Source organism: Staurois parvus, unplaced genomic scaffold, assembly GCF_062004578.1.
Source record: "Staurois parvus isolate SC_StPar_1 unplaced genomic scaffold, SC_StPar_1.0 ptg000287l, whole genome shotgun sequence".
NCBI lineage: Eukaryota > Metazoa > Chordata > Amphibia > Anura > Ranidae > Staurois > Staurois parvus.
Genome location: NW_028318083.1, coordinates 30907127 through 30930259, shown reverse-complemented (window position 1 = coordinate 30930259; position 23133 = coordinate 30907127). Strand labels below are relative to the sequence as shown.

General features: G+C 39.0%; 1 protein-coding gene across 4 annotated transcripts in view; it reads left to right on the top strand.

Annotated features, from left to right (window-relative positions):
- Nucleotides 1–23133, top strand: part of ZNF236 (zinc finger protein 236) — a 217347-nt gene that overhangs the window by 11200 nt on the left and 183014 nt on the right. For all 4 annotated transcript variants that reach the window (XM_089682363.1, XM_089682361.1, XM_089682362.1 and 1 more), the window contains exons 2-5: nucleotides 2126–2277; nucleotides 3371–3535; nucleotides 4745–4923; nucleotides 8735–8859. In XM_089682363.1, coding sequence (XP_089538489.1) covers nucleotides 2126–2277; nucleotides 3371–3535; nucleotides 4745–4923; nucleotides 8735–8859 — 621 coding nt within the window. The remainder of the gene's footprint in view (nucleotides 1–2125; nucleotides 2278–3370; nucleotides 3536–4744; nucleotides 4924–8734; nucleotides 8860–23133) is intronic.

Below are 23133 nucleotides of genomic sequence, written 5' to 3'. Positions count from 1 at the left end.
CCCATTTGATAGCTTGTTGAGGTATAAACAGATGTCAGATAGAGAGACATACAGTATTGTTACTATTATACAGGGTTTATATAGCGCCAACAGTTTGCTCAGCGCTTTACAATATAAAGGGAGACAATACAGCAACAATACAGTTCAATACAAGAGGGATAGGAGGGCCCTGCTCCTTGGAGCTTACAATCTAAGAGAAAAAGTTTACATCCTTTACATAGGCATGGAGCATAGTTGTAGTATATTGTGTGTAATATATAAAACACAGTTATCTTCATAATTGTAAGACAACAACAGTGATCAAAGTTGGTAAAAAAAAGAATCAATACAGTTCAAAAGGCCAATAGTATGGTTGTCCATAGTGGCAATGATAGGCAATCTAGATTTGTAGGATGTTTGGGCTTCATCTTCTGGAGGCTGACGGCTTGCTCACCTGGGAGTGGCCAGAGCATGGTTAGAGGGAGTTGATAACCATGGGGTGTTATTATCAACTGCTCCTCTTGTGTAACATTTTGCAATTTACTTCTGATGTTATATATAAATTCTTGTGATGCTTACTACAATATTAAATTGTTTTTATACATGTTTGCTTGTTGAAATGAAATGCACATTTGTTAATGCAAAGCAACACAGTGCATTATCTGAATTGGTCTTTAGACCTTGTTCACACCATCTTGCAGAGACATCAGTTTTTCGGCATGCGTTCTGCAAGGTATAAAACTCATTGAAGCGAGCATGAAAATTGATGTAAACTGATGTCTCTGCAAGTGAATTCTGCGTGTCAGTTTCCATCTGTTTTTCTACATGTATGGTGTAAATGAGGCCTTCGGCCTGGTTTACACCATACATGCATGAAAACTGATGGAAACGGATGCGCAGATTTCACTTGCAGAGACGTTGGTTAACATCAGTTTTTATGCGCACTGCAATGAATTTTATACCTGTTGCAGATTCCTCTGCATAAAAAATCTGCATGTGTTGTGGTGTGAACAGGGCACATAGAGAACAATTGATTTAGTTGTGGCCTTGTAGAACACCTGCAGAAAAACTGATGCACCATGGTGTGAACAAGCCCTAAAGTTTAAAGTGGAACTAAACCCTCCTATTGTTTTCAGCCATGGAAGCTGTCATAGCCCCTGTGATCAGGTATGACAACAGCCATTTGATGGTTTGACAGTTTGGTTGAGAGAAAAAACAACTTTGACAGCTACATACTTAGCATGTGCCAGGAATGTAACTGTTTTTTTTTAAAACTGTTAAATCGTTTAGTTCCACTTTAAAATACTGCAGGAAGTAACAGGTGATTTAAGGCTTTATGCACACTGGGCGTTTTGATAACGATGGTAACATTAGCTGTGTAAATTCATGTTAAAAAATTCGTTTTTCAGCTTTTTGTTAGTGATTATGCATTAGCGTTCAGCTGCGTTTTCACGTGTTTGCTTTTTTTTTTGGTCACAAAAAGTCCAAAAATGCCACGTTTTTCAGTGTTAGAACATTTTTACAGCTAAAAAACTCCTCTAGAAACCCACTACTGCTAGGTTTTTTTTCCAGCCAAAAAACGTCCCAGCCAAAAATGTTGATTCCAGTCTATGTGTGCATGAACACATAGGATAACATGCTGGGGGGTTTACTGGCTGTAGAAAAAAACGTCAAAAGCCAAAAACTGCCGCTGTGAAAATGTCCAGTGTGCATGATTTCTTAAACACAGTGAGATCTTTTTAAACACACAAATGCTCCTAGTTGTCTCCCGCTTTACTAGGATAACCCCTCCCTTTTTCAATTATACAAAGGGAATGAATATTCCCTATGTGCCCAGCTATTATGATTCAGCTGCACATAGAAAAGCCAGACCTTCACTGACTGTACTGTATAAATATAATTTAATTTTAAAGAGATTAATACATTTTGTGCTAAAAAAAAGCCTTTGTTTTATACCAGTTTAGATTAAGACAATTTTTTTTTATGTTCAGAAAGGTGTGCAGCAGTATGATGGTAATCTGCAATATGCTGTATATTAATAAGAGAACACTGTAATTAGAAGTGAAAGGGTGTTGTTCATCTTACTTGTAATTGCTACAAACATTGAGTATATTAATATAGTTTCTAAATATATATTTTAACACAGAAATCCTTGCAGATGGAGTTTTAACAGCAAATGCTGACAATAACAGTTTCTCTTCCCATGGATCATCCTACAAGTGTGACATCTGCTTGTTATCCTTCCCTAAGGAGACACAGTACCAGAAACACATGCGGGATCATGAGAGGAATGATAAGGTGAGAAGACTCTAGTGTTTTGACACATTTATATACCAGCTCCAGCTAAAATATTATTTGGATGGACAGTGAATAGTGTGAAGAGGGGTTAGAACATTTGTTGGGTTTTTATTGCTGTGAATGTTTCCTGCCCTGGTGGCATACCATCTATTCATTTCTTGTGCTGGTGTCACTGAGATAGAAAAGTTGAGAGAAATCAAAGAGTATCACTCACAACCAGCAAATAAACATTCGTGTGAATCTATAGCACTGTTTGTTTGCAAAATAACTGACAAGGCAAGATTGCCTGAATTTTGATCCGTGTATGGACTTAAGACTATGGCAGTGCTTGAATACAGGTATACCTCGGTTTACAAACACCTTGGTTTAACGTAATTTTTGGTTTAAATCTATTGAATATAATGCCTCGGGTTTACAAATTTTTTAAGATTTTTTTTTTTCGCAATACAAAGTGTATGTTGGTGCCAATTTTTAAATGCACTTGCCAGTTTTTTTTTTTTCTTCACTATAGCTCACAGAATTAGCTATCACTTTCCCCGGAGTTAAAGGAAGCTTTGTTTCTTTTAAAAAACTAAAAGGAAACATTGTTTCTTTTAACTTGGGGAAATAAACTAAAAGGAAACTTTTTCTTTCTTTTAGCTGGGGGGAAAGTGACAGCTGAATCTCTGAGCTATAGTGAAGAAAAAGAAAAGCGATAATTTACATTTTAAAACCGGCACCATAATAAATAAAAAACGGCATGGGGTCCCTCCTCCCATCCATACCAAGCCCTTCAGGTCTGGTATGGATTTTGAGGGGAACTCCCATGCCTGCGGGCATCATGATTGATGCTGGATCTACTGCGGGGGGGACCCCCACGCCATTTTTTTTTTTAATTTTGGCGTGGGAGTTCCCCTCAAAAAAGGAAAAGGCCAAATGGATATTGTGGAAGGCATTGTTCTCCGTGCAAGCATGTTAAATGGGTGTAGAGAACTCTTGTTCCTTATGTCTCTGTCTCTCCTTTTTCCTCTTTGCCCATTGTTACAATACTCTTAAGCTACAAAAATATTTACACGTTTCACTTGTTGATAGTAATTGTTTGTTTGTTTTATAGCCTCATCGGTGTGATCAGTGCCCAATGTCTTTTAATATCGAATTTAACCTTACACTTCATAAGTCTACACATAATGTGGATAACCCAGCATGTCCGGCATGTAACAAAAAGTTCTCTCGCATCGCCAGTCTCAAAGCTCATATTATGCTGCATGAAAAAGAAGAGGTAAGTATTCCACAGCATTCTATGTCTTAAATCATTAACTTGGACAGGTTATGGTCAGGGCCGTCTTAATAGCATCATAGGCTCCGGGGTAATGTAATGCACTGGGGCCCCTACCAGCGTGCCTCAATTTACACACCTACTCTCAAGAAAATAAAGTATAAATAGTTTGATAGAATTAAACATATATGTATTAGTACTTTCAATAAAATTGATTTTAAACAATAGGAAAACATGCCATAAACCGAAGACTAATCAACACAAAGGGCACAGTATGGGGGAGGGAGGGAGGCAGTAAGGTACAGTACAGGGAGAGTCAGTTGGGCATAGTACTGGGATCAGGAGGGCACAATACAGGTTCTGGGATGCTGCCTGGACCATCCCAGGACAGCTTAGTAAAAAGATTGAATGTCCCGAGAAATCCAGGACAGCTGGCAAGCATAATGTAATGCAAGATTTTCATGGGGCCCATATGTACCTGGGGCCCCCGGGCAGTGCCCAGGGATGCCCATGCATTAAGACAGCCCTGGTTATGGTAAGATGTCAGTTTTACTAGTTATTATAAAAAAGTATTTTTTATATGCAGGTTCATTGGTGTGCCTGCAGGTGGAAATTTAGGCTCCTTTTCACACTTTTCTACTTTCCTCTGTCTCCTTTGATGTTTAAATAGCTTATACTTGCTGGATACTGTGTCTCTGCTATGTTTCAGCTACGTTCTTAGCAGCAGGTTACTGAATGCCTCTACTTCATGAAGTGCTGGACTATACTGCCTGCCCACCATCATTTATAAAAAAGTTAAGCAGGAGGGTATTAAAACTGAATGAGTAACCTGAAAAAAAAATCTAAAACTTAAGCAAATGACAGGTTCTTTCATCTATTAGAACATTCAGAAGAGAATTCTTTCTTTAGGAATTTATTCCTTGATCTTGTGTCTTTTTTTTCAACCTTACTAACTATGCAAATATGAAAAGCAGAACTCACTTTTAAAAAGACAAAGCACAGTGTGCTCACTCTTACTAACTAGATATCATTTCACTAAACTTGCCAGTTTGAATCTGGTAACTTTGTTCACCGTTATGTTATTGCTTTTTTGATTTTTGTAGATGAATTTTAAAAATTGGGTATTCATTTATTAAATTAGCTCAGATAATGTCACATAGGGCACAAATGGTTGGAATTATTATTAAAGAGAAGTACTTCTTTGTTCTCTAGATCCTCATCTGTTCAGAGTGTGGAGATGAATTCACATTACAAAGCCATCTGTCTCTGCACATGGAGGAACATCGAAAAGAGGTGACAGGAAACAAAACCTACAGCTGCAAGTCATGCAAAAAGACTTTTGAGACTGCACCACAGCTTAAAGACCATATGAAAACTCATTTCAAAATAAGGTGAACCTTCCATCAATAACATCTACAGTAATATGGCATTTGTTCTCAGTATTTAGAATTAATGAGCTTGAGAAGAGTTTGAATAGCTCAGCATTCTTCAGTTTTATTATATAGCTTTATATTGGCAAATGTTCTTCAAGTGTCCCCTTTTATCATAAGTACCCTCTAAACCATGTATAGTCACCATGACCCTGTAAATGTGTATTCAATGTTCACAATACATCACTTATACTTTCAGGTAGCTCAGAATAACCCCTTTACTTTTTCTAAACCATTGAACTGTCCTACTGGGTCAATTTGGAAAACAGGTATCACCTTAAAAGTGGACCTAAAGGACATCTAATCTCAATGACATGTTTGCTAAATCACCTTGAGAGGAATTTTATTTAAAATTGGAGCAGTTGTGCAGATTTTTTTTTTTTTTTTTTTCAAATGTTATTTTTTTCCCCCAAAATTTGTGCATCTTGGTGCTGCTGGTCTTGTTTGGCCTCTTTATCCACAGCACATACAGTACTGTGCAAACATTTTAGTAAGGTGTGAAGAAATGCTGTAAAGTAAGAATGCTTTCAAAAATATATATTTTAATTATTTATTTTTTATCAATTTACAAAATGCAAAAAGAGTGAACAGAAGAAAAATCTAAATCAAATCAATATTTGGCTTCAAAACAGCATCAATTCTTAGGCCCCTTTCACACGAGCGGACCGATCGGGTCCGCCTGTCCGTTTTTCAAGCGGAACCGATTGGACGCTCCATTGCTCTCTATGGAACGGTGGGTGTAAATGGACATGTGTCTGTTTACACCCACCTGCATCCGATCCAGTCCTGTCCACTAAAAACAGATGGATGGGAATCCGTTACCCATCCATCTGGCAGACCGGATGACAGACGGATGGAAATGGACAGGTGGTCTGTTTCCATCTGACAGCCCATAAAGGACAGCGTGCTGTGTCTGTGTCCACTCTGCATAAGTGGAGCAGACACGGACCTGTCATCCGCTTGCTCAGTGGGAATCAGCAGGCAGATCTGCTGATGGGTCCACCCTGTGTGAAAGGGGTCTTACACTTGCACAATTTATACACTTGCACAGAGTCAGGGATTCTGTAGGATTAGAGTCAGGTGTATGACTAACCAATTATACCAAGCAGGTGCCAATGATTGTCTATTTCAAAAGTAGGTTGAAAATTGAATTAACTGAAACAAAAACAGCTGTGTAGGAGGCCTAAAACTGGGTGAGGAACAGTCAAACTTTGCTACTAAGGTGAGGTTGTGGAAGGTCATACACCATGGCAAGCAACAGCAACAAGACACAAGACAGTTATACTGCATCAGCAAGGTCTTTCTCAGGAAAAGATTTCAAAGCAGACTGTGCTTTCAAGATGTGCAGGTCAAGCTCTTTTCAAGAAGCATAGAAAAATGGGCAACGCTGAGCACCAGAGATGCAGTGGTTAGGCCAAGGAACCTTAATGCAGCAGATGAGATACATAATGCTTTATTTTCCTTTTGACATTGGAAGATGTCCAGCAGTGCCATCAGCACAGAAATGGCAAAAACCAGTGGGACCCAGGTACACTGAACTACTGCTTGGAGAAGTCTGGCCAGAAGTGGTCCTCAGGGAAAAATTGCGGCCAAAAAGCAATACCTCCAACGTGGAAACAAGGCTAAGTGACTTCACTATGGACAAAAACATAGGAACTGGGGTGCAGAAAAATGGCAGCAGGTGCTCTAGAGTGTGAAAATTTTAAATATGTGACTGTAGCAGGAGGCAAAACGTGCCTGTACTTAAACAAATCACTCCTAAAAAACCATATATAGTGTCCCATTTAATAAAGTGCAATTCTTCAGATGAAACCAATCCTGTAATTCCAAAATAGTGTCCCAATAGGTGCAAAAAGTACCAGTGCTTAAATAATAATAAAGTGCTCCACTTAACAGTGCTCCTGTGTCCCACATAGATGTAAACTCACTCATAGGTGTAAACACCATCTATCAATAGTATGGTAAACAGCGCTTGTGGGGCAAACCCCTTTACAATCTGTTCTGGTAATTCTTTTGAGACCGTGCAGCTTTGGAAGGCAAGTATCCTCCAAAAAGAAGAGAGGGTCCTATAGCGGAAAACTGCACGTAAATTTTATTAAATATATATAACAAGTTACACTCACATAAAATGGTGCTCTTTGGACTGGCACCCAGTATATTCAACTTGTGTATAGGTAACAAGATGGCTGCTATCCACGGCCGACGTTGGAACTCCGAATGCGCTCTACCGGCCGGAAACCACGTGACCGGAAGTGCGTCACTGAGCCTTGACACGTTTCAACCTAATTAGTCATCCTCAGTATAGTATATAATATATACAATTGTGACTCAAGTTATATTGTAATTAATGTAAATAAATGTTATTTAAAATTACATTTTCTTTTCTGCAGCAGTGTCATTTGCTGTGAAATGCAGTGCAATATGGCTACCTTGAGGCATTCTGTATGCAGATGTTATACAGAACACCCCCAGAAATTTGGTTTCTTGCTTGTTTGATTGTCTCACTGATTTTCACAGAAGTTTGACTAAATGTCAGATTTTTGGCATCCCCTGCAATAAAATGTAATTTTTGGTGAGATATTCCCAAAGGGAAATCATGTCTAAAGGAATGCAATATTCCTCATTAGAGCCCTGCAAGTGCATCAGCTGAAGGATAGTTCTAAAACCACTCCCATACAGACTGAAAGAGAATAAACAGCTGTTTCTTCAGAATAACAAAAAGTAGGAATCTGCAACAAAGTTTGTTCAAATCCTTGTAATGTACATTGATGACCCAGAGGGTAAGGTGTTTTTTTTTCTCAACAAAAGTGGAGTTACTCCTTAATGGAAGAAACATGGGAAAAGTGGAGTCTGTGTAATTTAGTCTATATAAATAGTTCAGACATTGTTCTAATTGTTAAAATGTGGAATTTAATGTAGACTTAATCCCAAACACTAAAATTCCTTTTAAACTTTAACAAATAATGTAATCTCAAAAGTTGTTTTAAAGTTTTTTGTTTTTTTTTAAAGCTACAGCTTTACTTGGGATAATGATCTTTTCTATAAAGGTCTGTGTACAGGCAATTCCTGTTCTAGAGTGACAACTGTCCTGTAATTACATTGTCATCCTGAAGCACAGGCTCCTGGTGGGGACTGCAAGCAGCCATGATGACACATTACAAAAGCATGTCCACTGTTGTCACTGTTAGCCAGCCCAGAAAACTGTGCAACTGATGCTGGAGCAGGTGTATGTAGAGAGGAAATGGCTAAAAAGAGGCTGCAAAAGATCAGCAGCAGTGAGATGCAAAAAGAATTAAACAAAGATAAAACTGTAGTACAAAGTCAATTGGCAATTGTTTTTATATAGTGCTCTAAATGTCATACAGTAAGGAATTGCATTTACTTTAATTGGTTGCTATGTATAACTTCTTTTTACATTCCTTAAATTGGGCTGACTGCACCAGTGAGATTTTCCTGGGGCATTTTTTATTTTTTTTTTTTATCTTAAGCGGAATGTCTGAATGATACTAAACATAACCTCTGTCCTCCTAGTCTGCAATAACAGCAGTATTCATATCTCCTGCAGAGACAATGCAGGTCTGTATCAGTTTCTTTATCTATAATTTATTTATAACATCACTTTTAAGAACACAGAATTTCCAGTCTTGCAGAATTTTTTGAGTACTTATATTACAGGACAGGAAATGCACAATACTCCCTTTACTTTGCATTTATACTGTTCTCTTTTGATTGTGTACATAAATTAAGACTGTATTTTGTTTGATTTACACAGAGTGGCCAGCACTAGATCTTACAATAGGAACATAGACAGAAGTGGATTTTCCTACTCCTGTCCGCACTGTGGTAAAACATTTCAGAAGCCAAGTCAATTAACTCGCCATATTAGAATTCACACAGGTAAGAGACTACCTGCAATAGCATTTCCTTTATATATGTGTAAGAAATGTTAGAATTGAACTGACAGCAGAAAGTACACTATACATGGTATGGCACTCAAAATCCAATAAACGTGTAAAAATATTAAACAGGTATAAAGAAAGAAGTTGATTGAATCAAATGCCATAAGAAAGACAAATCATTTTATTTAGAGTGACTCAGCCAATTACCAACAATATAAAACTGTATAACTACAAGCTGATGGCCTAGCCATAGCAGCCTAAGCCACATTCAAATAAATAATTACATGCTCACCTCCAGGACTTTTCCAAAGCCTCTCTCATCCTATGGAACTCCCTACCATAATCTGTCTGGCAATCCCTGAAAACCCATTTCTTAAGAGAAGCCTGTCCCACCTCCACCTAACAACTGTATTTCCACTTTTTCCATCGGCTCATCCCGCACAGTTATTTCCTTTTGTATCACTTGGCACTCCCTTTTAGATTGTAAGCTCTAACGAGCAGAGTCCTGTGCATACAGGTAGCCAGTAAACTGGGTGTCTTACTGGAGGGCAGAAATTATGAATTTGTCTCCATGAAGGAACCATTTTAACCTGCTTAGATCTTAAACAAACAAACAAAAAACAAAACAAAAAAACCCATAAGTAATAAACTCTTCTTGTGGTCCATCCTTTGAGGTTCCTCTCTGTTCATTTTTGGTTCCTATTCGAAAGGCAGGTGGCTATATCAGATTTAAACATAGAAGTAACGTTTAGCCAGATCACATTATAGGCAGAGTATATATACCAAAGTACATGGAGGAATTTACTAATATTAGAGCAGACAGGTTTTGGAGTAGCAGTGCATGGCAACCAATCCGCTTCTAGCTTTAATTTTCAATGTCTAACTGAACAAGCTGAGAATAGAAGCTGATTGGTTACTAAGCACAGCTGCTGCAGATTCTGTCCACTCAAGTTTTAGTAACTTCCTCCTCTTTTGTTTAAAGAATAGAACAATAGACTGTAACGTGGTGTGATTCTGGTCCGCTGTCATCTGTTTACACATTCATTCTCAACTACCTGTAGTAAATTTCATAATTAGAAGGGACATTAATAATGTTCTCTTGTAGCAACTGAAATTACTCGACACTTTTTTTATCTTGCAATTTTGAAAACAGTTTGCTTCACATATCAAGTGTAGTAAAGCTTTCTACACTCAGTCTGCTTAGATTTTATCTGTCAGGTAGTATGTGGCTTGATAGATTACCAAAACAATCAATTTAGTTTATATCCAATAAAGTAGACCCTCATATTGGACAGCTGATTGTACATGTTACACTGATATTCGACTTATATGGAACTGCTCTTTCTGCCAAAGGATTTGGTATTTTGCCTCTTTAGTCTTTAGATTTACACTGTTTTGCCAGACAGCACAACCCTTACAGGTCTTCTCCCTCCTCCAGTTTGTGACTAGATATTAGAAGGGGAAGCGGCTCACTCTTCTGTTACTCTGCTCTCTCCAGCCATTAGCATGTCCCTATTTAGCACATAATCACTAAAGCACAACTGATTGCCTCCTTTTGCTGCTTCTTCCTCTTCCAATCTGGGCTGTGCTGTACAGAAATTGCAAAAGGCTGATATGAAGTTAAATTCAGGTACTTGCACTACAAATACTTAAAAAAGCAATACAATAGAACTGCATTAACTTTGATATCTGCGTTGAGCTTACTTTTAAAGTAGAACTGAAGGCAAAACTTTTTAAAATTTTGGATAGTGGAGAGGGGTAACCTGTCAGGCTTTTAGTTCTGTCCAAGCCATCATTAGACTTATCCACTATTTTTCCTGATTGCAAAACGTCCAAAAAGAGGCCTCAAGGTACCTAAAAATATATGATCAAACGAAAATATGTATTTTGAGAGTTCCTAGACACAAAGCTAATGAGAAACTAACAGGAAAAAGGATTAGTTGTGGACTCAACTGGAATGGAGAATTTGTAAATACTCAAGATAAATAATTCAAACACAGGAGAAGGTGATCAATGGCGCACAAAAACCTCTTTATTAACACAGACAAAATTAAAAGTATAAAACAAAACACAAAAAATCTTACCACACTCCACAGGTCCCAAGTAGGTAAATCCCCATCAGGGGAAAACTCCATTAGTTGAAAGATAATTGTATGGATGACTCATTGGTAAGCTATAACATGTTCTATGCAGGGAAAAATTCAAAGGACGTAATAACAAAAAAGTCCTATACCCAGACTTGACCAGCCATAAGCGCCAGGATTAAACCAGCACCAGATCAATCATACAATGGGAATAATGTAAGTATTAGTGTCATACAGGGAAGGATGCATGGAAGGTAACAAAACTTCCCTCATACACTAAACAGCAAGGCATAAGGATCACAGCAACAGCTGATCCTGTACGTATGACCACATGTTGTCAGGGCTCCCAGGTGTGACCAGAGGTGTGTGACTGACGCAGGGAAACGCAGACTTCAGATATGTGATAAACAATATAATTTATTAACACTAACCATACAAACATAAACGCAGTGCAATACTAAAACATAATACAGTGCAAACAATCCAAACCAACCACCCACAGATAACAGTACATACAAGCAAGCGTCGTCAGGCAGGCCGGGTCAATATCAATAGGGCAGGTAGGTACAGGGGGAGCAAGCGGAGATGGGTCGGGGTCACAGGCCAGGTTCAGCAGGTAGCTAGCAGCGTAGTACAGAGGGTCAGGCAGAGGGATGGTCAGGGTCACAAGCCAGGGATCAGAACAGGTAGCAAGCAGCGTGGTACAGAGGGTCAGGCAGAGGGATGGTCAGGAGCGAGCCGGGATCAGAGCAGGAGAAGTCAGCAGCGGTTCAGATCAGGCAGGGTCAGCAAAGGAACAGAAACAGGATGCAGGACAGATACAGGGCCCAGGACAAACACAACACCAAGGCAGAGTCTGCAAGTCTGGCCATCCCTTAAATACACCAGTATCATCAGTTCCAGGTGTTAGCTGGCTGAAAGGTTGAGTCTCTGATTGCTGGGAGCACCCGCTGGCCAGCCCTGGTACTGCAGATCAAAAGGCAGGTGAGTCCCACCATTGCTGGCCAGTCCATTCCTGACACATGTAGTCCAGAGGAGGATATAAATAATGATATAAGAAAAGCCTGTGACCCCCTCAGGCACCAAGCTGTATGGCACTATCCAGGGGAGATCCTAACAGCCACTGTAACCTCCTTCATACATGATTAGGTCAAGGACTAAGCTGAGAAGTAATGGTGTATTGATGGATGTTCCTGAGAGTATGCTCTGGAGGTGGTTTAGATGGAGAGTGCACTCCCTTGAGGGGATATAACGTGTAGCGGCCGTAGATGAGCTAGCAATGGGATTTCCTCAAATTAAAGGTAATTGGTATAGCCAGTAACCACTCAAAGTATGCAATAACTTCTCAAATAAGGATGTGGCATTAAAGAGAGGCACAGTCCCTTTGATACACGTGGGTGCACATGGTGAGGCTTGTAAGCAGTCGAAGTATGCAGTGACTTCTCAGTCAAAGAAATAGCATTATCTGAAGCACAGTCCCTTTAAATGCACAGGGGGTGAATGTGATATAGCTTGTATGCAATCAGAGTATGCAGTAACTTCTCAATCAAGGAAATGTCATTATCTGAGGTACAGTCCCTTTAAATGCACAGGGGTACACATGGTATAACTTGTAAGCAATCAAAGTATGGGGTGACTCCTCAATCAAAGAATTTGAATTTGTATACATGAATAATTAATAATCCCTTAATTTCTCCTTATTAAGCCTATAACCTGGCGGAAATGATAAACCATAACCACCTTATTTAAGGGCAGATAAATCTTCAGTACAAATTCAGTAACATAGCAGTATAATATGGTTGTAGATATTTAATTATTTACACCGTCTTATTCATGTTTGATGAAACTGTAACTATATCCTCATATGTATAAACTTTTGTGCCCTTAAATATGGCAGCTGTAGCGGTTAACTTCTGCCAGGTTACTGTCTGAATTTCCGCTGCAGTAAAGATAACCAATTAGCAACATTGCATATTTACCGAGCACGCTATAAAAGCGTGGAGCCGTATTGCTTATCCACTCCCTATGAATAAGTCCGGAAGTGACGAAACGCGTCAGATATTGGTTGAGCGAAAACCGGAAGTGATGATCTTTGGAACCGGAAGTGATGATCTTTGGAACCGGAAGTGACACAAGTTGTTTGAGAGCGATGATCGGCAGCGGTGAGAGCGTTGTGCAGTCTTCCCTTTCTGACATTACCATCACTAAATAGTAAGATATATCTTTGGGCTTGTCTTGAATTTTGTTCTTGTGAGTTTCTTTGAGCAGAGATTAAAAGGTTTTAAAGGATACTACACTATGTTGGGTCTCTATTTCCTTTCTTTCACATGATATGGAGAGTCATTTCCAGAGATTGTAGGTCTGGTGTGTTGGAGTCATTCTGGGAAGTTGCTGTGGAAAGTCAGTTATTGAGGCTATTGGTTTGGAGTGTTGGAACCATTCTGAGAAAAGTCGATGCATATGAGCGATCACCCTGGTCTGGAGAAATATATGTTTAAACCAAACCGAATTTTGCCAACCATGAGAGTGGGAGGCAAATAAAGCTGGTGAGTGCACACCTAAAGGGGGAGCACAGCACAATTTGGATAATAATTTATTTACAGTCACGTGGTGATTTACTTTGAAAAATTCAACCCACACGGTGATTTTAAAGAGGACGTTTTATTTTTGGACTTTTTGTTTGGTGATTTTTTTCTTTTCGATTTTTTTCTTTTTCATTATATATGATTTACAGAGCGCTGCATATATATTTTGGCATTTCCAAATATTATTTATTGGTTACAATTTTCTTTTTATGCCTTTGGGTACCTTGTAGTTGGCATTTTCTATCATGTGAGTCTGCTGTGCCTGTGCTATAGGCTAAAAACCGTGAGCATGCAATAATCTGATCTTGGAGTACCACACCAATGGATGACAAATCTCTCAATAATTCCTAAAGCATGAGATATCTTCCCCTGCTCTCTGCAATCATTTTGCATCTGAATCCCAATTAAGCCTTTGCTATAAGTTTAGTTATTTCTGATCTAGCCCTCATGCACAATGGACATTTTTACAGCTGCTGTTTTTGGCGTTTGACGTTTTTTTTCAACAGTCAATAAACTCCCCATCATGTTATCCTATTTGTCCATGCAGACATAGACTGTAATCAACGTTTTTTGGCAGGAAAAAAAACCCAAAACTAGTGGGTTTATAGAGACGTTTTTTAGCTGTAAAAACAATTTAACGCAGAAAAACAGTAAAACACCGCAAATTGTTGCTTTTGGACTTTTTTTGACCCAGAAAATTTATTTTTGGGGGGGAAAAAAACGCAAATGTGGGAACACGCTGCTAAACACTAATGCAAAACTGCCAAAACAAATCAGAAAAACTCACGTTTGTAACGTTACTTTACACAGCTAACGTTACCAGCATCAGAAACATCAAGTGTGCATGAGGGCTTAGGTGCACAAACAGCAAAGTATAATTTTTTTATGCTACAGGGAACAGAAAATGGTCCCTAAACAAAGATTCCCAGGTGTGCTTGAATGTCTCTGAGACTTGCAGTAGTGTATATGTCTCTTGTTATTGTAACTCTTGTGGTGGCTTTACATTGCTAGATTACATTTCATGGCTAAGAATTCTAATGATCATCAAGTAAACAGATGATGCATTTTACAGTCCCACATCATGCCAGGTATTTGAGATTTTATATTCTTTTTGACTGTTTTTAGAGAATATGAGTGAAGGTTTACAGCCGTGAAGTCAAACGTACCATGCTTTTGTCAGTTTGGTTAAGAGAAGATTAATATTTCAGTATAGGTAACTGTAGAAGGCAAAGCATACATCCTAATTTAAAGCAGGTGTTTCATCTGAGTGGCTTGGAGCTCATGTTGCTCCCTATGGCAGCTTGAAGATTTACTTATTTTCTCTTGATATAAAGCCACCAGCTGTTGCATAATGATCCGAGTTATTGTCATTGTATGCGGGACATGAATAACTAAATCATGCTTGATATCATGTGATACTTATGAAATTAAAAAGCTGTTAAAGTGTTTTTAAGTATGAAGACAAATACAAAACAGTTTAAAAAATGCAAAAAAAAATAAAAAAATGCTTTTTCTGCATTAAAAGTTGGATACCCTAATTCTTTGTGACCACTTCTGAACTAGGAGGGGAGAATGACCAACTGGGTAAGCCATGGCTTGTGATTTTGATGCCTGCACTAGGAGCTCTGTTTTACAGCTGTCAGTGTATAGCTACCGTTCTGGGGGCAGGGGGGGAAACAGACACTGTAGCAGTATTCAACACTTGATTGGTAATTGAATCCTCCCTTGGTGGGTAGGTGTGGAAATGAGAATTGCTCTGTTGTATTGGGGCATTGAGACAAAGAATATAAAGCCAGTGTGTGTGTGCGTGCACAAAAATGCCTTTTGCAAACCCAGTTTTCACCTTGTAAAAGTAGCAGTGACATCAGAACTGTGCTGCAAACCCACTACAGGCTGTTTCCAGAAAACTAAAGGGGGAAGATACACGACCAGTCACGCTGCACAAGGAGAGAGAGCAGCAAAGACTGGTCCTTATTACAGGAAACTCCAGAGCAGAAGCAAAATTTCACACTGGATTACTACACAGATCTGAAAGAAATGCAGAAAGCACACCAAGATTCAAGCAACTATAGACATGCTTCTTGGATTTAGACAATATTTGCTCAATAAACCACTGCCAAAAGTAATTACTGTGCTCTGCTCAGAAAGCATAACAACCACATCACCTGTTTACTATTACCAGATCAGAAGGTGAATTCTGATGAATTACAGTTGGACAAACTGACATTTTTCTGTACCCCACGTCCTATGTTTTCATGTATAGGACATGAAAACAAGGCTGAGCAACTCAACTATGCACAAAAAATAGGAACTAGGGTGCAGAAAATTGCAGCAGGTGCTCTGGAATGTGAAATATTTGACTGTAGCAGGAGGCATTTTTTTTGTGAAAGGCTGTAGAGCAGTTCAATAATTAGTGTCTGCAGACAATATTGAAGCATGGTGGAGGTTCCTTGCAGGTTTGGGGCTGCATTTCTGCAATTGGGGTTGGAAAGTTGGTCAGGATCAATGGTGTTCTCAATACCATGAAATACAGGCAAATACCTATATATCATGCCATACCATAAGGGAGGTATGTGATTGCCCCAAATTTGTTCTGCAGCAGAACAACGACCCTAAGGGCTCGCTCACACTTGGCTGTTTTACCAACGCTTGCCAAACGCCCCTATAGCATTTGGCAAGTGTTGGTCCAGCGTTTGCGGAGCGTTTTTTAACGCTGCGCAAACGTCGCATGCGCGGTATAGCGGTGGTTGCTAGGCGTTTGCCGAGCGTTAATAACGCCCCACAAATGCCTATAATGCAGTTTGAGTGGTGTTACCGCTCCGCAAACGCCCCGCAACCGTGTCGCAACCGCTGGCTGCAACGCTGGCCGGATGTTTGCAGAGCGGCACCATAGACAAGAATAGGAGGCTTCAACGCCTCCTGACTCAACCAGAGGCGTCTGTTTTGCCGCGACACAACGCGACGCGACACAAACGCTCCCGTTAGAACAGCACCATGTGCTGTAATGTGCAGAATTGGCAGAGGCGTTTGGGAAGCGGTAAAAACTCTTCCCAAATGCCTCTCTGCCGCCTGCACACAACGCTAGTGTGAACGTAGCCTAAACATACAGCCAATGTCATTAAGAACTATCTTCAGCGTAAAGAAGGAGATCTGGAAGTGATAGTTTGGCCTCCACAGAGCCCTGATCTCAAGATCATTGATTCTTTCTCGGATTACATGAAGAGATAGAAGGATTTGAGGCAGCCTATATCCACAGAAAATATGTGGATACTTCTTCAAGATGTTTGGAACAACCTACTTGCAGAGTTCCTTCAAATACTGTGTGCAAGTGTACCTAAAAGAATTGATGCTGTTTTGATGGCAAAGGGTGGTCACACCAAACATTGATTTGGTTTGGATTTATTTTCTGTTCATTTACTTTCCATTGTGTTAATTGTTAAAAATAAACTATTAACACTTCTATTTCTGGAAGCATTCCTAATTTACGACATATTCTCAACTGCCTAAATCGTTTGAACCATTCTGTATGTAATTTGCGATTTTTGCCCATAGTTGCAGTTTAACCATTTCCATACCGGGCACTTTTACCCCTTCCTGCCCAGGCCAATTTTCAGGTTTCAGCGCTCTCACACTTTGAATGACAATTGCGCAGTCATACAACATTGTACCCAAACTAAAATTTTATCATTTTCTTCACACAACTAGAACTTTCTTTTGGTGGTATTTAATCACCGCTGGGGTTTTTATTTTCTGCTAAATTAACAAAAAAAGACCAAAAATTTTGAAAAAACCCCCATGTTTTTCTTTGTTTCTGTTATAACAGTTTGCAAATAAATAATTGTTCTTCATACATTTAGGCCAAGATGTATTCTGCTACATGTCTTTGGTGAAAATAACCCAAATTAGTATTTATTATTTAGTTTGTAGGAAAGTTATAGAGTTCACAAACTATGGTATAGATCTGAATATTGATCAATCCTAAAGTACAGATGGCCAAACTAATTTCTTGAGGTCCAAGAATGTCAGAACAGTCCAGATATCCCCCAAATGACCCCTTTTTGCAAAGTAGACAGTCCGATGTATTTCGTAACAGGCATGGCGAGTTTTTTGAAGTTGTAATTTTTTTTGTCATTTTTTGGAAATGAAATAAAAAAAAATGATTTTCACTATTTTTTTTTTTTTTTACATACTGTCACCAGTGCAGTACAGCACCATCATATAACTGGCATGGCGGTGATCAGGGACACTGACTGGTGACAGTACGAAAAAAAAACCTGATAATTTTTTTTAAATTTGTTTTTACTTTTCATTAAATTTTTTTCTTTTTTTTAAGATTTTTCATATTTCACTCTGACCAAATTAGTATAATGTTACCATAGTAACATTGTACTACTTTGGGGAAGTGATCAGTATTTTTTTTTTTTTTTTTTATACAATTTGCTTATAGCAAAGAATTACTTTGCTATAAGCAAGCATTTACCTGAATGAAATCGATTCATTCAGGGTTTTTTTTTTTGTGAATGGCCACAGCTAATCACATGACACAGCTGGGCTGTGATTGGCCCAGCTTGTGCATGTGATCGCTGTGACCATTCACAGCTAGCCACACTTATATACAACTGTCATGTGACCTGCTGTGATTGGTTACAGCAGGTCACATGGTACTGGCAACGGGGCTGGTACACAGATCTGTCTGAAGTACACGGCGGGTGACAGATCGTGCGGCTCTGCGGCAGGCAAACTGCGCATGCCTGGAAGGACGAGGTGCTCGCCAGGCCGCCATCTGGCCATAGGCCGGACGGGAACCGGTTAAAAAATCTATGTGCAATTGTAGATATTTTGGGGGTTTTATACTAACATAATGCAAATAAAATGGGTCACCAAAACATTGATAATCTTAAAAACAGGGGTCTCCAAACTTTCTAAACAAAGGGCCAGTTTACTGTCCATCAGACTTCGTTTGGGCCAGACTGTGGCCAGTTGGAGTAGAAAATGCCCCAATGTCAGTGGGAGTAGACAATATCTCAGGCTTGGTGGTCAGTGGCAGCATAAGAATTATGTAGTACATGTGATCAGTAGGAGGAGGATCCATCATTGGTGTCAGTGGGAGGATCAGTACCCCATCATTGGTGTCAGTGAGCGAAATGGTGCCAGTACAAAGGCTAAAAAAGGTACGCCAGGGGCCAAAACAACCAATATAAAGGGAATTGAAATTGAAAATAACCCTGTATGAATATCGGCTACCATATGATTGCTGACTCACCCAAAGAATAGCAAAAAATAGATGGGTGTGGTCACCGAAACTAATAATATATACATACACGTATTGAAAAGAGTTCTCCCAAAAGATAGTTTCATATGGGACCATGCAGCTTTATCAAAAAAGGGCTTTATTAGAAAAAACAAATGTGCATTGCACAGATAAGCACAGCCGAGCACACCACCACCGTAACTTCACCAAATTAAAACGACAACATTGTCTAGTCACCTATGCAGCTGCTCACACATCCTCAAACATACACACTCAGTGGGAGAGAAGAGCTACAGGTACAATGTGGTAACACATAGAGTAAATAGGCCAATATAATGGACAAAGGAGTATAAATAGTATTCACTAGTGGTGGTGTGCTCAGCTTCTGTGTGTCTATTTGTGCAATGCACATTTGTTTTTTCTAATAAGCCCTTTTTTGGTAAAGCTGTATGGTCCCATATGAAACTATCTTTTGGGGGAACTCTTTTCTCTACGTATAGGGAAATGGTGCCCCATCATTGGTGTCAGTGGAGGAAATGCTATTCCATCATTCGTGTCCAGTGGGAGATTCAGTGCCCCATCACTGGTGTCAGTGGGAATACTAGTGCCCAATCGTTGATGTTGGTGGGAGGATCAGTGCCCCATCACTGGTCTAAGTGAAAGGAAAAATGCCCTATTATTGGTGTGATTTGAAGGAATGAGCCCCATCATTGGTGTCTTTGGGAGGAATAGTGCCCCAAGGGCCACATCCAGGCAAACAAAGGGCCGCATTTGGAGACCACTGCTTTTATTTATCTCAGAAGCAGTCAATGCAGTAAAAAAAATACGTTATTTACTGAATGTGTTTTAAATATTTAGGTTTTGCACACAGGAATATTATGATACTCTGAAAACATTGTAGCATGCTTTCATTAACAGAAAGATCTCCTTCTGGTGAAATGTTACGATTTATTTTCATTCCTGAGCTCAGGGCAGAACATTTCCACACTGATACATTGTATACTTTTAACTTGCTGGCAAGTTCAGAGTTCCCCTCATTGTTGTTTTGTACATTACTACATGTACATTACTGACTGCCTACTGACAGGTGATAAATAAGGTGTGTTCTTTAGTGAATTGGCTTTAATGATATTTTTTTTTTGCTGTATTTACCTTACATTTGATATTTTACTTTGATGAAATAACTGTTTTATTATCTCGTGCTATTTCTGAAAAATGGCTCATGTGACCTTCATATTGCATGCAAAATCCTTAAGTGAATTGACCCTGAAGAGACGTAAAATTTCTGGAGGAAAAATATTTCTTCCCACAATATTTGCAAACTGAAGCTTCGCTCTGAGAAATTGCACCGTGGAAATGTTTCCAAACTCTAGATGTTGGTCTCACAATTTTACTGAGCGGTGGAAAAGTAAAAACTATTTACTGACCTGACTATAGGTAAACATTATGTTGTGATGGTGGAGAACATTAATAGGAATCATTTAAAGGTTATAAACTAATTTGTCAGACAACTTTACCCGCTTGCGTGTCAATTAAGGCCTGAGTAGAGGACAGAAATGATCATCTACTCTGTATCCCACCCAACTGTAGGAGGTACAAGATGGAGCCCACAAGCAAACCAAACTGGAGCCTTTCCCCTGCAGTGCCCCCTAGCGACAGACATGTATACTTCTCTTGATTGAGAACTGCTTTGAGAAGTACAATGTTACTAGAATTGTAATCCAGGATTTTCTTGTCTTCAGCTGAAAGAACTTGCAATAATTTAAGACTTTACATACAGTGTCAGAAATCTTTCACTAGGGTCTTTATGTTATATAGTTTGAATACCATGTTATAGATATATTATTTATCATTGTAAAAGCGCAAATTCCAAACTTTTTTTCAACTTTTCCAGGAAACAACAGCTTTGGAAAAAACCTGAAATAACGTCTTTCCCAATTTTTTTTTTTTTTTTTTTTTTTTTCTCAGGCCTTTTCATTTTTAATCCATTAGTGTTGCAGAGAATTTACAAGTGGCATTTCCATACTCTTTGATTTATACTGCATAAAGGTGTCCACATTTGATGCCCTTTTGGGGATTCTTAGACCCTAATTGAGCATCTTATTTTACTTTGCATTAAGTAAGGCTTTAGCCCGCTCTTGGCCAAACATCTCCTTTAATTACTCTTTGTTGCTCTTCTGTACTGCAAGGAAAAGAGAATCACATTTCTTTGCTATGAGCAGTTGAAGCTGCCCTAGACATTATTTTCTTAAGAAACATTTATAGAAAAGGCTTTGTTTGTTCTTTAGAAACATTAAAATGTGTCATATTTCAATTTTATATTTGCAAATTTAAGTGTTCAACCACTTAAAGAGTAACTCCACTTATGTTGAAAAAAAAAACCAATCCCCTCTGGGTAGTCTATGTACATTGTAGGGATTGTAACAAGCTTTGTTGAAGATTCTTACCCGTTTTTGCTCTGAAGGAATAGCTCTTTGTTAGATCTGCAGGACTGATTCTGAATGGGAGTGTGTAAGAGCTGATTCACAATAGTGCTGTGCGGATTGAAGGTCAGGTTTTATAGCTAATTGATACAGTAGTTCACTGGTTCATGTCAGGTTTACATCAGGTTCAGGACAGGATTAGCTCAGGATTTTATCCTGTTCACACATACACGGTTTAGATATGGTTCCCATAGCATTCCATAGCCTGTAATCTGCACCTGAACCTGAAGTCACCGCTCAGAAATCGTACATGACTCTTTTTTTCAAACTGCACTGAATCCGCACTGCCAGCGCACCGGACATATGTGAACAGGCACCATAGGAAGCAATGTTTTTTCACATGTCATGCAGATTGGATGTGGTTCAAACCACATCCAATCCACATATATGTGAACCGGCACTTAGGGTGCATTCATACTTTCTAATGTACCTGAAGGCACTGCTCAGAAATCGTACATGACTCTTTTTCCAACTGCACTGAATCTGCACTGCCAGTGCACCAGACATATGTGAACACGCATCATAGGAAGCAGTGTTTTTTTCATGTCATGCAGATGCAGTTCAAACCACATCCAATCTGCATATATGTGAACTGGTACTTAGGGTGTGTTCATATTTTCTAATGTACACTGTATGCTATCTGTGGGGGTTCTTCCAATTAGTTGTGAGTAGGTAGCCCCTTTGAAAGCAGGGCAGTCTGTGTCCAGGGCCCCTCACATGCATAAGATCACCGCTTGAGCAATTGCATGCGAGTGGGCATGATTAGCTGTGATTAGTTGAACTTCAACTTTATTATTATGCTTCCTAACTTCTGACACACTCTTATACTGTGCTGTTATCACAAGTTTAATATTATTGTGCAGAAAATGTCAGGGCCTAAATTATTTAAGTAAAAATATTTGGGCACTGATATACCATGTGTTAAATTGTGGTTGCAGGTAAATGTGCACCTAAGTGCTCTGAATCAATTAAAAACCAATCCTTTTTACTTTCTGAAATAGTATGGTGTAAGTACAGGTAAGCACACTAGGGGGCACCCTTAACTAACAAAAAAAAAAGTTTTTCTCCTCTCAAAGTCATACTGCTTTCTGATTCCTGTCAGTAGTGCTGTTCACAGAAGCAGTGCACATGCATTTATTAATGTGCGCTTGTTTTTAAGGAAACCTGCCAGCAGATACATATTTGACCTGCATGGCTGAAAACGGTGACTGTGGATTTCACAGCCTTTAGCCTTATGTATAAAGCAAAATAAAAGCACTGACATTAGTATTGTATTATCCGTTTGTTTTATTTGCATAACTTGCTTAATTTTTAGCAGCATTCTTTTAATTTTCATTAGTAGATTTCTTTTTTTTTTCATTGATAATCAGCAGAATTGCTTCTGTTTGTTGCCTTGAAAAAAAGAGTGGTTTCGATATTATGAATATGATTGGAGTGCAGTGAGTATAGCAAATTTGTGCTTCATCCTTTGAATTGACACTTATAGATTCAGCCAACTGAAAACATGCAATTCAGTTTTTGGTATTTGCTGGAGGATTTAATTGAATTTCACAGCCTTGTGAGATGTTTAAAATGTAAAGTCCTTCCTAATAGCAGGTGCAGCATGATGCTCACTGTCAGTTTTATTTGTCAGAAGGAGGGTGTCTATCACTGGTGCACTGGTTCCAAACTCTTGCAATGCTCTTGCAATAACATCACACTTTTTATATGTGGTGACTTGTGTCACTGCCCTGCCTATTTTTTGGCATTGCAGCTCACAGTATTCATGTATCTGTCTATTGTGCTATGCTATAGAGTAGGTGCATTTTTGTTTACAGCAGGGGTTCTCAACCTGTGGCCTGAAGAACCCTCTGATCTGACCCTCGACCT